The sequence below is a fragment of the Setaria italica genome, chromosome IV (assembly GCF_000263155.2).
Source record: "Setaria italica strain Yugu1 chromosome IV, Setaria_italica_v2.0, whole genome shotgun sequence".
Lineage (NCBI taxonomy): Eukaryota > Viridiplantae > Streptophyta > Magnoliopsida > Poales > Poaceae > Setaria > Setaria italica.
In genome coordinates, this window is record NC_028453.1 from 3,811,633 (window position 1) to 3,827,646 (window position 16,014).

At 51.6% G+C, this 16,014-nt stretch overlaps 3 protein-coding genes across 3 annotated transcripts; 1 reads left to right on the top strand and 2 right to left on the bottom strand.

Annotated features, from left to right (window-relative positions):
• Positions 1-5,586: 5,586 nt before the first annotated feature.
• LOC101786724 lies at positions 5,587-6,322 on the bottom strand. The gene is made up of 2 exons (XM_004966621.1): positions 5,770-6,322; positions 5,587-5,720 (listed from the first exon to the last, which is right to left on the bottom strand). Exons 1-2 carry the CDS (start codon positions 6,320-6,322, stop codon positions 5,587-5,589), a joined length of 687 nt encoding a protein of 228 aa, XP_004966678.1.
• Positions 6,323-7,359: 1,037 nt separating this feature from the next.
• LOC101786969 lies at positions 7,360-10,927 on the top strand. Its single transcript, XM_004964615.3, has 3 exons — positions 7,360-8,345; positions 9,491-10,274; positions 10,352-10,927. Exons 1-3 carry the CDS (start codon positions 7,764-7,766, stop codon positions 10,807-10,809), a joined length of 1,824 nt encoding a protein of 607 aa, XP_004964672.1. The 5' UTR covers positions 7,360-7,763; the 3' UTR covers positions 10,810-10,927.
• A 3,819-nt stretch (positions 10,928-14,746) lies between these two features.
• Positions 14,747-15,740, bottom strand: LOC101752834 (ethylene-responsive transcription factor ERF003). The gene is made up of 2 exons (XM_004964616.3): positions 15,565-15,740; positions 14,747-15,444 (listed from the first exon to the last, which is right to left on the bottom strand). Exons 1-2 carry the CDS (start codon positions 15,645-15,647, stop codon positions 14,988-14,990), a joined length of 540 nt encoding a protein of 179 aa, XP_004964673.1. The 5' UTR covers positions 15,648-15,740; the 3' UTR covers positions 14,747-14,987.
• Between the last annotated feature and the right edge of the window lie 274 nt (positions 15,741-16,014).

A 16,014-nucleotide genomic window follows, 5' to 3' on the forward strand; every position in this document is an offset into this window, starting at 1 on the left:
GTCGAGTGGGTACTTGCTCTCTCTAAGGTCGGATTTTTTTACAGTTTTACCCATTTTTTTAATTACCACTAAACAACTCTGTGCATATTACCACCACTCCTTGATTCTGATTTGAACCTTCGCCTAGCGCCTAGTAGCAATTACCAGGCTCTTAATTCTGGCCGTTCGTACTACTAATTGAGTAATTGTGCTCGGCTTTAGACTCTAGTAGTACTCAATTAGTCATCTGGTGGTGGTGGTGGGCCGCGCCACTGTTTGTGTTTGCTGTCACCAGCCATCAGATACTCAGATCACTATTGGTGGTTACTCATAGTAGTTTCGTGATCAACAACGTGACTCTTGTGCTGTTTGGCATCTTCCATCCATCTACTACTCCTTCTCTTTGGGCGAGTGATCCAACGCCAACTGGAATATGTTCGCCATTTTCCTTTTCTTTGGATGTAGCGAACGAACTTACCAGCACCCAGGTAGCGGCGGCATGAGCTAAGGCCAATCACCGATGCGAGAATGCGGTGCTTCTGCAATGCTTGGGATAGGGCGTTGGCATGGGCTTCTCCTCCTTTTTGTGGACAGCGGACAGCGCCTTTCCTGCGCTTGTCCCCTTGCCGGCCACCGGAACGAATCATTTGATCTTGATCCGAGTAGTCGTGGTTGGTGACGAAGCATGCCGTGGAAGTGGAACGTGCCGCCCCAATGAGTCTCCGAGCAGGCTAGGGAGAGGAGGACGGCCTTTTCCGGCTGGCGGGGCCGCGGCGGGCGGCGGCGGCGCCTGCCACAGTGCACCCCAACTAATCCCCGCGGCCAGTAATGATGCGCTGGCCCCGGCATCTGCAGGCTGAAGCACTGCAGCAGGCGTCCGTGTCCTCGACCGATGCACAGTTCATCACTTCAGGATTTTCCATCGAGGGGACAAGGAAAGGAGCAGTGTCCTAGGATGGGCCGGGGTGCATGCACCCACCGACGCTTTCGCGCACGCACCGAAGGTCCGAAGCCCCTGCGTACGACGAGCGATGTGGGGGTACACTCGCAGTACACGTGGCATGTAACTCCTGCCATCGCGTCGTACTGTGTCTCGGGCCGTCGAGCGACAGTAACGGAGACGTTCATGCGAGCAGCCTCCTGGTGACAAGGGGCCTGTTCGCTTCAGTTTATAAGCCGGCTGAAAAGATGAAACGGATGATTTGTTGTGAGAGGAAAATACTGTTTGGTGGCTGATAAGCCAGCTGAACAAGCTGAAGCGAACAGACCCAAAGCATTGATGGCGAACAGTGGTTATGTATCTTGAAAGTAAGCTTGCACCTCCGTCTCTGACTCTCTGTCATGCAGTCCGGCGTCCGCGCTGCTTCGCCAGCCTCGCCTCGCCGGACACCGCCACCGCTTCCTGGCGAGCTCCCGATCTTGGATGCGCCTGCAGTTCGTTCGAATGGGCAGGCCGCAAGTTTCGCCTCCTTTGCGGCGGCAGACTGATATCTTTCTTCTGATTCTCCGCCCATGGCCATGGCGATTGCCAAATCGATCACATATTGGATGCGGCTTCGGGGGTGTTTGATACGAACTCCTAAACTTTAAAGTCACATCGGATGTTCGGACGCTAATTAGAGGACTAAACATGAGCTAATTATAAACTAACTGCAAAACTCTATACTAATTCGCGAGACGAATCTATTAAGCCTAATTAATCCATCATTAGCAAATAGTTACTGTAGTACCACATTGTCAAATCATGGACTAATTAGGCTTAATAGATTCGTCTCGTGAATTAGACTCCATCTGTGCAATTAGTTTTATAATTAGACTATCTTTAATACTCCTAATTAGTATCCAAACAACTCGAGATCCCTCTTGTGACCCAATGCTTTTTATCTGCGCGTCATTGTCGGTTGGTGCTCTGAAGTCTGAATCTTCAGAAGTCAGAGAAGAACGTATTCTAGCAATTCTTGAGCGTAGGATGCATAGAGATGTGGTTTGTTAGTAAGCTGCTTGTTTTGCTTCATAATTCCTGTAAGTGTTCGAGTTCTTCAGCACAGGATGAGAAATCTTCATATAACAGGAGTGCAAAGTTCTTTTCTGAAAAGAAATTTTCTGCGCGATTCCTGACTGATCAGCTGGTGTTCAGATCCTGTAGCAAACTGGAAGCGCCCATGGACAACAGCAGATTGCTCTTAAGATTTCCTTGTTTTCACTGTTGCACCGGCGACGCCTGCTTTCTCTGTCTCAGCGTGCTACTTGGAGCGCAGCGCGCCCAGCACCCGCGCGTCCAGGTAGCCGGAGATCTCCCGCGCCACCGCCGCCGAGCGCGAACGCCTTGAAGTAGTACCAGTACTCCTCCTCGGCTCCTCCTGCAGGGTGCGGTAGTGCGGAGCACCATCGGCTCCACCGTGCCCAGCTGAGCGAGCTCCAAGACGGCTCGTCGATGGGCCATGCGTCCTAGAACACGAGCAGCGACCGCGCCGCCGCGAACCGGGGCATGCCGAGGATGTGGCGGACGCCGGTGAGGTACTCCGTGCCGCCGCTCTCCCAGATGGTCTGGCCGGGCTGCCAACCGTTCATCGGCCGCTTACCGAGGCTCTCGTAGTCGAGCACATGTGGAGCTTCTCTTCCCCTCTACTCTCGCCGCCTGCCCGCCTCCCGCGTCTCCGGCGGCGGCGATGTCAGGTCTGGAAATTTTACAAATTAGACCCTATATTGGATCGCGATTAATAGTCGCGATCCAAATTGGGGGGTTTTGTGAAAATTATTTAGGTTGATATTTTTCAATAAACCCCCTGATCTGGATCGCAACTATTATTCGCGATCCAATAGTTTGCATATAGACCCATTTTATTCTTTTTTTTTCTGGAGAAAATCCTTCCGAGGATCCCCAGAGTCCCCGACGCCGAGTCGCCGACGCCCGCTGCGGCCTCCTCCAGTGCCACGCGCGGGAAGGCGTCACCACAGAGCTGCCCCGCCCCTCTCCCCATGGCACCACGCCGCCGTTCGCCGTCGAGAACGCGTGTGCCGGCCATGCTTCCGAGACATGGCGACGACGACGGCAACCGGCATGTTGAGGTGCTGGGCCTCTGCTTTGTATATTAGTCAGAGAAAGAGCATATGTTTGCTGGCCATTCTTCGTATTCGCATCCTGCCGCTGCTCCGTCGAGCCAAACTCCGACTTCGCCAGCGCGTCCTGCACCACCGACTCCGCCTTCAAGCCGGTGACGCGCTCCCCGGGCCGGGTCGCTGAAACCAAATCTGCATTGGCTTCGATACTTCTCATGTGATTTGATTGGAGTTCGGATGTCGCGACTGACCTCTTGGCAACCCAACGGGCGGCGCCTCGGAGAGTCGGAGCCTCGGAGCGGACTAGCCGGCGTGCATCCTTGGCGCGGTGACTGCCGCCGCGGAACACTGGCAGGCCGCTGACCTCGGACGCGGCGGGATCACCGGAGGTCCGGAGCTCCACTCGAACGCGTGCGTGTCCTTGGCATCATAGCTCGGCGCCACGGCGGCGGCTGATCTGCTAGCCAAACCGCGTTCTCGTCGAAGTAAGACGGCCGCTGCGTCGCCGGGGTCCGTCGTGACACCGACGTCGGCCGGCGCATGACGAGGCGCGTCCTGCCGTCCGGCGCCACCTTGGCCTGCGCCTCGGCCTGGCTGCCCGCGAGCGACACGACGTCCGGGTCGACGCGCACGCCGGCGATGGACGCCGCGGCGTCCGGGCGACGGCCGGCGACGAGCGCCCGCGCGGGGCGGAACTCGAAGAGGACGAGCAGGAGCGTGCACCACACGATGCACTGGAGCACGACAGCCTGCACCAGGAGTCTCGCCGGAGTAGCGGCCGTACATGGCGACAAAGGAGCGGTATCCCCATGATGAGCGCGTTGGGCAGCGTGGAGAGGGAGAAGAGAGTTTATGGACCCTCAATCACAGCCATCTTCTCGTAGCCATTGGCTACTCGATCGCATGCTCCAGGAACAAAAACACACTTCCGAATTGATGAACTCATCGCGCAGCAAAACCTTCACTCAGTCACTCACTTGAGCTGGACAGGGCCTCCGTCACCAGCAGAGCATCGGTCTCAAGAACAGTTCGACTGATACCTAGCCGTGCTGCCGCTTTGACTCAGAGACACGTTGTAGAAATAGATACTCAGATTCAGATCATAGGTGGGGGGCAGACCGATACGAGGTGCGAATCGAGAGGAGGTCTGCAGACCTGAGAGATCATACATACCGATACGGCTTGGAAATCGAAATGGGGTTTCTGACCGTGGAACGGACCACTCGTGTTCATCTGATGCAGCCGGCGGCGGTCTCTCTTTCCAGAAAGGTAAATGTTGCTGTTGAGTGTGTACAAGCTAAAACTTTTAAAATCTTTGACGTACTACACGCGGTAGCATTATCGTACTGATCACAGATGACGACAATGGTACCGTGGTCTGTCATCACTGACTACAAGCGAGTCTAGAGAAAATTGTATGTTCCTGGTAAGTTGAATGGGTTGTTGTATTTGCCTAACCATATCCATCTCTTCCTCACTCGCTTCCTCTCCAAACCTTGTGCGACCTGAACCCGACCTTTTTTTTTTTTACCAATTTTGACACCGTTAAGTGCTCTACACAGGATAGGGGCAAATTCTTTCTTCATCATTTCAAAACAGCAGGAGCTAAATAAAAAGTTTAAAATACAAGGGTAAACTATAAAATTGAAAAAAAGGCAAAAGAAAACCTTCTTCTTCCATACCTTCTCTTCCCCTTTTCTCGGTTCCTTCTGAACCATATTACCCTTTTTTGCCTTCCCTGGCCGTAGGATATCAGCATTAAAGTGAAAGCGGAGATCTACTGCGTATCTTTGTCTCCTACTAGTTTCTCATCAAGAGCCGCAACCAGAGCAATCGTGAGTCATTTCTCTCAATCACAACACAATTTTGTGCTAAGTCAGCAGCTCACCACTCTCCAGATACTGAAGATGATCACGGCGTTGACTAGGTCCGCAAAAGGCAAAACTGCAGTCTCAATTGAAGCTCATCAAGAAGGGAGCAGAAGAACAAGTCGCCGCATTCGCATTCAAATTCATTGCCCTTTCACGGATTGAGTCACGTACTACACAAGCACGAACAGATCAAAACTTTACTCACAGAATGTTCATCCGTTTGACAAAATCTTTCCCCACCAACATGCATTGGTTTCCAAATTCCAAGCACGACTGATCGATTTTGTTCCATGGAACGCGAAGCAATGCAATGCAAGGGAATGGCGACGCACATACGCCATTAACGCGGCGCTTTCCATTACCTCCTCTTCTTACAGAGCTGGACCACGAGGGAGAACCCGCCCCCGTCCTTCAGCGCCACCGCCTCCTCCGCGGCCGCCCACTCCGACACCGTCGCCACGCTGCCGGCCGACGACGTGGCGGACGTCGACGCCACCGACACCGATGGCGACGTGTCCGAGCCCGACCTGAACGGCCCGCGCCTCCACCCCCTCCTGTCGCTGTCGCTGCTGCACCAGCTCTCGCCGCCGCCACCGCCGCTGGCGTGGCGGTGGTGGTGGTTCCTGAAAGAGCTTTGCCTCACCAGCGCGTGCGTGCCCGCGTCGTCCTCGACGTCCTAGTCGTCCTCTTCGTCGGCGTCGGAGGCTTGGAACCGGAGGACGAAGACGGCGGCCGCGTCGGGGGAGAAGAGCCAGCCGTGGAGGTCCCAGGTGACCCGGACGCGGCCGCGCCGGGAGGTCCAGCCTCTCGCTGCCGCGGAACTTCCACCGGAGGCGGCGCACCTGGAGCGCCTTCTCGCCGTCGATGGCGACCCACATGGCGGAGTCCTCGACGGCGAGGGACACCTCGTGCGCCTCGCCCGCGACGTCGACGGTGGTGGCGTAGGCCTCGCCGGGGCCGTCGGCGACGGCGTTCTCGAGGCGGGAGAGGAGGAGCCCCGCGGACGCGGGCGGCCGCGCGGCGTCACCGACGGCCAGCGCGAGCTCGCCGTCGACCGAGACGTGGAGGGAGTACCGGGACGCGGGCTCCGGCCGGCGCCCGGAGGCGGCGAAGCGGGCGCGCGAGAGGTCCCACGAGAACGCCACGGCGCGGCCGCCCGGCAAGGAGAACCGCTTGGACCCGCGCCGCCGCCACGGGAGCCACGGCCGGAGCACGAACCGCGCGGGCGCCGCGTCGTCGCCGTCGACCCCGGCGAGGCGGAGCTCCGCGGCCAGGAGCAGACCGATCGGGGCGCGGGCCCACGTCAGCTTGACGGCGCCGAGGTGCGTCCAGTAGACGGACGTCGCCGAGGAGGACGGCGACGCCTGGGAGGGCTCGCCGCCGCGGCGGCGGGCGAAGCAGGAGAGCGGCATGGACGGGGATGCGCGGGGCGCGCGCGTGATGCACGCTGGACGCGGCACGTACGGCGGCTTCTCGGTGGACTCGTTTTTGTTGGCGGCTCGGGAGGGAGTGGTTGCACCAGTGCGTAAGATCGGCGACCCCAGACGGCCGCGTGCGAAATGTGACGCGGTCATCCCCCCATTTTTTCTGTGCGGATTTTCTGAAGGGAATCACTAGTAGGACTGAGATTTTCCAAAGAGCTACCTCATTTTGCTCACCGTCTTGATTGACAAGGAGACTCGTACTCCAAGCCCGAGATCATCAGTTGGATTGCTGGAAAAAAAGAATATTGTACCTAGTAATGCGGGATTGCAGGTGAAATTGTACATAGAATAAAGGAAGAGCACGGGCAGAAAGCGCTCCGGTAGGGAGGTAAGGAGGAGATGGTGGAGGATGTGAGCTTAGAGGCGAAGCGGTGATGTTGTCTGAAGTTTGCTGACTGGGTGAGACAATATACTCAGGATAAAGTTAGGGAAACAAATCAGAAAGAGCCAAACAATAAGAACGTGTAAATTTACATGTATACATGAAACATATTAGCATTAATTAGAGGATTTTTTTTTTTTGGGGGGGGGGGGGGGGGGATGGCTCCCCTAGTCCCGGTATCGGCACCGTTCCTATGATGGATGTAGTTAGTGACCTTGTGCCATCGCAGTGAATAAAATTTTGCGTACTATGAATATGAGTAAAAACGAGGACACTATCAAAAATGGTTGTGTAAGTATGAGGCAAGCTAGCGCAGTGAGTATCGCACCGCGGGAGGAAAAGTAGGACAATGAGGCCCTGTTTGGGAAGGGGGTGTTAAAGTTTAACACCCCTTTTTAACAGATTTTAACACTTTTGGCTGCCAAACACAAGTGTTAAAGATGAAGTGTTAAAATTTAACACCTCCCTTTTCATAAACACATGGAGGGGGTGTTAAAATGTGGCAAATGTGTTAAAAGTGGTCCCCCTCTCCCTCTTTTCCCTGGTTGCCCCCCTCTCTCTCTCCTCTTCTCTCTCCCCTATCCGACCGCCAGCGCCTCCTCCTCCCGCATTCCCCTCCCACCCTTTCCGCATCGCATCCTCCACGGCCGCCGCCATCCGCATCGCTTCCTCCTCGCGCGCCGCCGTCTCCTCCCGCAGGCCATCTTCTCCCGCCGGCCATCCATCCCGGCCGCCGCATCTACACCCGCTCGTTCCCCTCCCGCATTTACATCGCTGCTTGCGCGCCCGCCGCCATCTCCATCTCCTTCCGCATCGCTTCCTCCGCGCCCGCCGCCAACCCCTCCCGCCGGCCATCTCCTCCCGCCCGCGGTTCGTCGCCTTCCGCCGTGACCTTCCCCTTCCAAACCTTTTCTTCCCCCCTGCTCTATCCCCACCCCGCGTCCCAGATCCACCGCATACACGGGCTCATGGACGGGCACGGGGACGATGGACTGCAAGATCTGTTCCCCGAGGGGGATCCAGCTTTCCCCGCCCCCGCCTTCGACCTCCTCTCCCAGGCCGAATCCTCTGGAGTTCCTCGCGAGGGCTTGCAAGCCCTGGATCTCAACTCCCAGGCCGAAGATTGGGGCGACTACAGCTCGTACTCCGACCTCCTTCGAGGAGAAGGAGCACCCCGTGGCCGCGGCAGCCGTTCGCTCGGCTTACGCGCGGCTCGCAGTGGAGGTAGAGGAGGCGGCAGCGGCAGCAGAGCTGGGGCCGGTGGCAGCAGAGGAGGGGGCGGCGGCAGCAGAGCAGCGCGGCGCAGCAGAGCTGGGGCCGGCGGCAGCAGAGCAGCGGCGGCGGTGCATCTGTGACAAGGCCTCTGTTCGAACCGTCGTTGGCGACGGTGCTGGTGGCAGCGGCGGCCGCAGCGGAGGCCGAGGGGGCGGCCGCGCAAGGCGGTCTCGCGGTCGTGGAGGTCGATCCACTGCTGACTACATCGAACCCTACGATGTAGAGAATTGGGTTGATGTTGACGACGAAGATGGTGCTCCACAGAATGTGGAGACAATTTTCCCCACCTCCAAGGTTAGTTCTGATATCCATCCAATTGAACACTCTGGATGTTTTTGTGATCATCTGTGGTACTGAATGTTGTTGTGATGGTTAGTGGGAGTTTAGGAGTGGATTACTGTCTGTTCTTGTGATGTTGTAACTTTTCTGTGTATAACATCATAATCCATTTGCAGGGCAAATTTAGTGAGTGTAAGAAATTTCGATATGGTGTTCCACATTACATAGATCAGCTAGAGGAGATGTTTCGTGATGTTGTGGTAGATGGCTCTACATCTTTTGTGGCTGGTTGTGAAGAGGATGAGGACCAAGATGTTGATGATGTAGAGGAAGATGATCAGTATGGTACAGAAGGGGATGTCAATGCATATGAAGACAGCCCTATGAGCTATAATACCAAAAAAAGAGGAAGTACCCCCAGCACCAAGTCCACTGCCACTAGTCCTTCCAAGAAAAGTAAAAGCCCATTGCTGAAGATGGTGAGCAGCCTAGTTGACAAATTGACAACCTCTGACAAAGATGATGGCCTCTTAAGGAGTGTAGGGGAGAGTATTGCAACCAGCCTCAATGAGAAAAGACAGAAGCTGAACCCTATTAAAGAGATGGGTGAGTCTGTTAAGAGGTGTCAACAGCTGGCTTTGGAATGTGGAGCAGCCCCTGAAAGTGTAGAGTTCTATGCATGCAGGCACTTATTCAAAGATCCATATGAGAGAGAATTTTTTTGCAACATACCAACTCCTGAAGGAAGGCTGCGTTATTTGCAGAGAGTTTGCAAAGAAAACAATCTATATGAGTGAATGTGTGTGTTTTAGGACTGAATGTTTGGTAGAAGTAAGTAGTTGTCCTTAGGAGTCAATGTGGCTGTTTTATGGAATATGAGTTCCTTTATGTACTAATTATGGTTATTAGAACAATATGTGACTGTTTGTTCTAAGGATTGAATGTGCTTTGGAATTTCTATATGGTTGATGGCTGTTTAAGAATTGTTGACTGTTTTGTGGCTGAATGCATATGTGCAATTGTTGCTGTTTTGTGGAAGGCTCTGTTCTATATGGTTTTAGTTGGTGACTTAGGAGTATTCATTACTGACTTACATTGGTTTTAGTTGGTGACTTAGGAGTATTCATTACTGACTGACATGGTTTTCTTTGGTGACTTAGGAGTATGAATTTGATATTGATGAGTCAAGTTCTTCTGATGACGACTTATCAACAGAGATTATGGGTTTCATGTGGATGCAACAGTATCATCGTAAAAGGACCCGGGACATTGCAATGGCCGCAGTAATGATCGGTACGTATTATGACACATACATGGACAAGGCTCCACATAGGGTTCCTACTGTGTCGGGTATAGAATGGGTGCATGAAACATTGTGTAGCAGAACCGCTTGCTACAACATGTTTAGGATGTCAAGCGTTTTGTTTTACCAGCTACATGACTTGTTGGTCGAGAACTATGGGTTGAGGGCAACTAGAGGAATGACCACGATGGAGGCTTTAGGAATGTTCCTTTGGGTAATTGGTGCACCACAATCCCTTAGACAGGTTGAGGACCGGTTTGTAAGGTCCTTAGAAACAATAAGCCGTACTTTCGATAATGTGTTGTCAAGTGTTCTTAAGCTAGCAGTGGATATTATTAAGCCCAAGGACCCAGAATTTAGGACCGTGCACCCAAGGTTGAGGAACCCTCGCTTTGCACCATACTTCAACAACTGCATAGGAGCTATAGATGGGACGCATATACCGGTGGTGGTCCCAAATGATAAGGTGGTTCAGCACACCGGGAGACATGGATATACTTCACAGAATGTGCTGGCAATATGTGATTTCGACATGAGGTTCACATTTGCTGTGACTGGATGGCCTGGATCGGTTCATGACATGAGAGTCTTCAGTGATGCCTTAAACAAATATGGTGACAAGTTTCCGCATCCTCCTGCAGGTAAACTTGATTTGTTTTCATTTGTATGTAAGATGGTGGCACCTTTGTTAACCTCATGAAAATTGTCGTATATGTAGGCAAATTTTACCTAGTTGACTCGGGTTATGCAAATCGTCCGGGTTACCTTGCACCCTACAAGGGTACAAAATATCATCTACCGGAGTTTAGGAGTGGCCCAATGCCAAAAGGTATGAAAGAGACTTTTAATTATGCCCATTCCTCCCTTAGAAATGTTATCGAGAGGTCATTTGGAGTGTTAAAGATGAAGTGGAGGATTTTGTTGGGTATTCCAAGTTTTCCGATGCAGAAACAAAGTAAAATCATAGTAGCATGTATGGCAATTCATAATTTCATACGAGAGAATGATATGGCCGATAGGGCCTTTGATATGTGCGATCGGGATGAAAATTTTATTCCTATGCCTCAAGTGCCAAACGACGAAGGAGATGGGATAAATACACAAGCAGGGGAAGAAGATTGTAATATGAATGCATTTCGGGACGAATTAGCTAATGCTTTGTACAACAAATCGTAGATTATTTGTATGATTGTATTGTAATGATGTTGACAACATTTTTGTAGTATCTGCGTTCTATCGAATGCTTTGTACAGGACAATCTAAATAATTTGAATATCTTTTTATTTTCATTTCATCGTTCTTTCATTTCACCGAATGAAAAAACAAAAGAAGGCCACTTGAACTGCCGCCAAAAAAATGAGCAGCTCAAGCACCAGTACTGGCGCCAAAAACCAGCAGGACTAGCACCTCCCGCGCCAGCACTTCCTAGCGCCAGAAGAGTGCAAGCAATTGGCGCCAGAAGAGTGCAAGATTATGGCGCCAAAATTAACAGCACCACAGGGGTATGGGACCTCATTTATTGAGGGGTAATGCAGTCATTTTTCAGCTAAAGTGTTAAACTTTAACAACCCATCCAAACACCTACCTTGTGTTAAAGTTTAACACCTCATTTGAGAGTGTTAAAGTTTAACACCCTGTTAAACTTTAACACCCCCTTCCCAAACAGGCCCTGAGTATGTGAGAGAGGAGGAAAAATCAACAATACTTGGATTGGTATGGGTGGTTTATTTTTTCATATTTTTAGTTAAATGGCTCTTGATAAATAGCATTCCATATATTTTTTTTTCAAAACTAGTTGTGAAATTGCAAGTGCTATCAGTGTTTCTAGAGTAGATGACGATCATTTTTGGGAAAAAAACAAAAAAAGAGAGTAGATCGCGATTAAATTTAAGCCATCACTATTTAAGTATCCTTCCATAAATATAAGACGTTTAGGATAAACTAGTTATTAATCTAAAAAATGAACTTCTAAATATTATATATTTATGCACAGAGTATTTATTACTGCCGCAGGCGGCAGGCGCTTACGTTCAGGGGAAAAAAAAAGCTGTCGCGGGCACGAAAAGGCTAATAAGGGTTTTATGTCAACCGTTCACGGCTACCGCGACGTGCCCCAGCGAATCATGACCGTTGACATGGCTGCATGGTCGGTTCCAACCAACAAGCTACAGGTCCTCTATGCTTGTCAGTGCTGCTGCTGCAGCGTGCACTCCGTCAACTCACTGCCTCCCAACCAAATAGTAGCGTCAATGCGAGAGATGCTGTATTTCAGCACTGCCAAGATTTAATTGCAGTTCAAAGTCCACATGGAAGGGCAACATGCAGCCAGAGTGGAGTGTGCTGACCATTTCCCGTCAAACTCTAGAGTCTGAACACTGATTGACTGCCAAACTCGGGGGCCCACCGCATATCCCTGTCTAATTTTAGGTGAGGAAGATTTGTTTGGGATTTAGTTCAAAACTTAAACAAGACAAAAAAAAAATCATACACAAATATCCAACGAGGAAGTGGCCCAGACATGTATCATGCATGTGTCTCCGTATGTGTGGCTACATGCCGGCTGATTACAATTACTTCCTCTGATCACGAATAAGCAAATATACATCATAGAGTATGTGTTGCAAATTAAGATTTAATCTATGACGTGTGTTTCGGATGTTTACAGATGACATGAATGAGCATATCATAACATGTGCTTGAAAAATACGGTGCTCGAATTCAGCGGTCTAATCTAAAATAGCATCTCATTGACTCTGGAGTAAAAAGTGTGACACCTTTCTTTAATGGAGGGAGCAACAAAGTTAGACCAATAATAGCAGTCTTTGTGTAGGGTTGAGCTGGATAAAAATAGTGATGATGTCAGGTGGTATGAATGGTACTGATATGAGCTGCGGTCAAAATAGGGCGGTTGAAGGTTTGACCTCACCAGCCTCTGACGGCTTTTTCCGATGTGGACGCTTTTTTTTTTCACGCGTGGAAAACCCAATACTTTGTTTGGGGATGGATATAATTCGATGTTTGATGTGTACAACATCTGCCGGCTGCTTGCAGTTGCAATCTTGTACATTTTTGAACCAGGTTGGAGTTGTGGACACATCATTTAAATTAATTTGCTTATCAAGCTGTTAGTAAGCAGGGTTGGATTTTTGCTTCTTCTTTTTATCAGAAAGCTGCAACAAGGTTGGAGAATATTTGAAATTCCAGGATAATTTTTTTTGTTCGCTATTTGAATTTTTTCAATTTTTAAGGATGACTTGAGATTTTGGAAATTGAAAAAAAAAACTGCGGACACAAGTTAATTTCCCACTGGGCTAGCCCGTATTTCGATTGGCCCAAGAAAGATGGGCCCTCGTCACTGCATAAATTGCAGTACTGCTAATTGGGCCATCAAATAGGGGAACTATCAAAGCCTGTCCACTTTTTGAGCAAACATCATGCAATCAGTTTTCTGTTAGAGTACGGGTGGTTCCTCTCAAACAAAAAAATAGAAAAATATTTAAAAAAGCTATTTCCACTAAAAAAGAAAATAAAAGGAGGGCATCAAACCTATATAGAATTTTTTAAAGAATCAAACGCATCCTTTATATATATATATATATGTGTGTGTGTGTGTGTGTGTGTGTGTCTATATGTGTGTGTATGTACGTATGTTGCATCGCGTTTTGAAATTTCAACCTCATAACGAGAATGTGTGTTTGGAATCATGTCGAAGTTGTTTGGGGGAGGGGGGGGGGAGCATTTGCCTTCCTTCTCAATCAAACATTTTGACAACCAATAAAATAATTTCCAATTTAAGGTCGGACAAGACAAGTTTCTCAGAAAGATAAACTATTAATCTTGCTATAAGATTTCCTATTTGAAATTTATCGCAACAAGTATATACGTACAGAACGTCTAAAGAGATTTCCAGATCGTCTTTGTCATCCGGTGACCAAATGAAAAATAATCACGCCATGGCACTTGGGAGGAAGGTCTTGTTGGAGTTGATCTTGGCAAACTTTAATACCAACGAGCCGTCAACAACCGCGAAGCGGCATGCTAATTTCCTTTACCTCGCATGAGAAATCTACCCCACAACTCAATCCCAATCTTTCCTTTTCCAGAATAGAAATGCAAAGTCTCTTCGTAAAAAAAAAAGAAAAGAATAGAAATGCAAAGTTGACCTGACTTAAAACCGGCCGATATGGAACGGTTCATTTGCGTCATAACGGTTTAACATGTACTGTAACCGTTTAGGGTTTACTACTACCATGCGCCCTCTATACAATAAGCATATCCGTCACTGTCACAGCCGCAATCTGCCGCGGATTCTTTTGACGAACGCGGCCAGGCCGAGCGCGCACGCTGACGTCTCTTGCGTCGCAAGTCTCAAGGCCCAGAGCACCCCCATAGGACATAGGGCAGCAGCATGATTGGGCGAGGCCGCATGTGGCGGCACATGCCATGATGAGCTGAATCCTCGCCTAGATACCACTCCATCAACCAAGAGTCCCTTCTCCTTCACCATTACTGTCATCGATGACGCACTGCGCTGCCGCGCGCCTCAGATCGATTGCTGCGAGCCCACGGCTCGTGCCCACGGCACCGCCCCCCTGCCATGGCGCAGCTCTGAGCTCGTCAGCCATGGAGATATCACAGTTCATGGATTCGTCCGATCGGGGGTGCCAGGGGGCCATAAATCACGCGGCTTTTGTCCTCGGCGCGGAGATCCTGCGACTTCTGTCCATGATTTTAGAAGCCCTTTTCCTTGCTCGCAATTAAGTTGCTCTGGTATGGAAAGTACCCAAGGCATGTAGTACAGCACATGCATGGATCATCTCTTACTCTTTAGCATGGTTTTGTTCTTCCTCTGAAGAATCACAGTCTTCTGAAAACGTGTATGTAAGAGACACCGTCCGTGACTGACGATTTCCGTTTTCCAAGCAGCAGCATTGTTCTCGAGTTTGTGGTCAATGGCTCAATGCAGTGTTGTTATGCTTACCGGCTATTCAGCTGAAAACAAGTCTGAGTTTGACCTGGCTCCTCTTTCATTCACTCTCCACTCACTGTCCATGAGTGACTTCATGTACAGTGAGTGGAGAGTGAGTGCATTTTAGCAGCAGTAAAGAAAGAATAGAGTCCAGTCCAACTTTTTTTTTATGCTCTGACGATGCTACCGTATACACAACAGGCTGCAGCCTGCAGGATGCTCAAGAACTCGTCTGACCAAAGTAACCTCGAGTTCTTCCTGGCATGGCTAATGATCGATACTACCAGCTCACTAACTCACTACCTGACGAAACGAAACAGAGAAATGGAAGCAGAGCAGAGGAGGCAGAGGAAGTAGGCGACGACGCCGCGTCGTGCGGAGCTAGCTAGTAGGAGATCTCCATGGAGAAGTTGGAGTCGAGCAGCTCCTCGATCATCTGGTCCACGTACTGCTCCTCGAGGAACCCGCCGCTCCAGTCCGCCGCCGCCGATGACGGCGTGGGCGCGACCATCCCCATGCCGGCATTGCGGGCGGGCACGGCCGCGACGCGCGGGAGCACGGCGGCGGGCGCCGGGGCTGCGGGGGAGGCGGCGTCGGCCTTGCCGCCGCGCGCCTGCGCGGCCTGCACGGACGCGAGGTTGAAGCGGTGGAGCTTGGCGACGAGCGCGGGGGAGAGGAACGACGACGACGCGGCATGGTTGTGGGCGTGCCCGTCGGCGGCGGCGGCGTCCTGCGGGAAGTTGGTGCGCACGCGCGGGCCGCACATGATGCGCGCCGCCTCGTCGTAGGCGCGCGCCGCGTCCTCCGCCGTCTCGAAGGTGCCCAGCCAGATCCTCGTCTTCCTGCAATTAACCAGAGGAGAACCCGCCATGGTCAGCTAGCTAGCTCTACCTCCACGCCATGGACCGATCGATTCAAGAAAGCAATCGGAATGCACGGCCGCCGCCGGCGACTGTACGCACAGGAGGGGGTGGCGGATCTCCGAGACCCAGGAGCCCCAGTGGCGCTGCCGCACGCCGCGATACCGTTGCTGTGGCCGCGCCATTGGAGGCTCCGACGCCGCCCTTGCTCGCTCAGAGGGAGCAGCTAGCTTGCTCTTGCTCTCGCTCGGCGTGGGAGTCCTGCGCGGTGAGCTGAGGAGAAGGAGCTGAGCGGTTTTGTGCGCGAGCTCTGGGTGGCTTTAAATAGAAGAGGGAACCATATACTATTCGCAGGGGGTTTCGAAAGGCTTCCAAGTGGGCCCACCGGTGCTCGAAGTGCAGGGTGTTTGACTGACTGTGGGCCCAGCCTAGGTTGAGCATCCTTTACTTCTCTCTGTCTCCTGGGTCCCGGGCTCCCCCGGCCAGCCGCAAAGCAACCCCGAGGAAAAGAGGTCATGGGGTCATGTGGTACTGAAGTCGCCATCCCGCTCT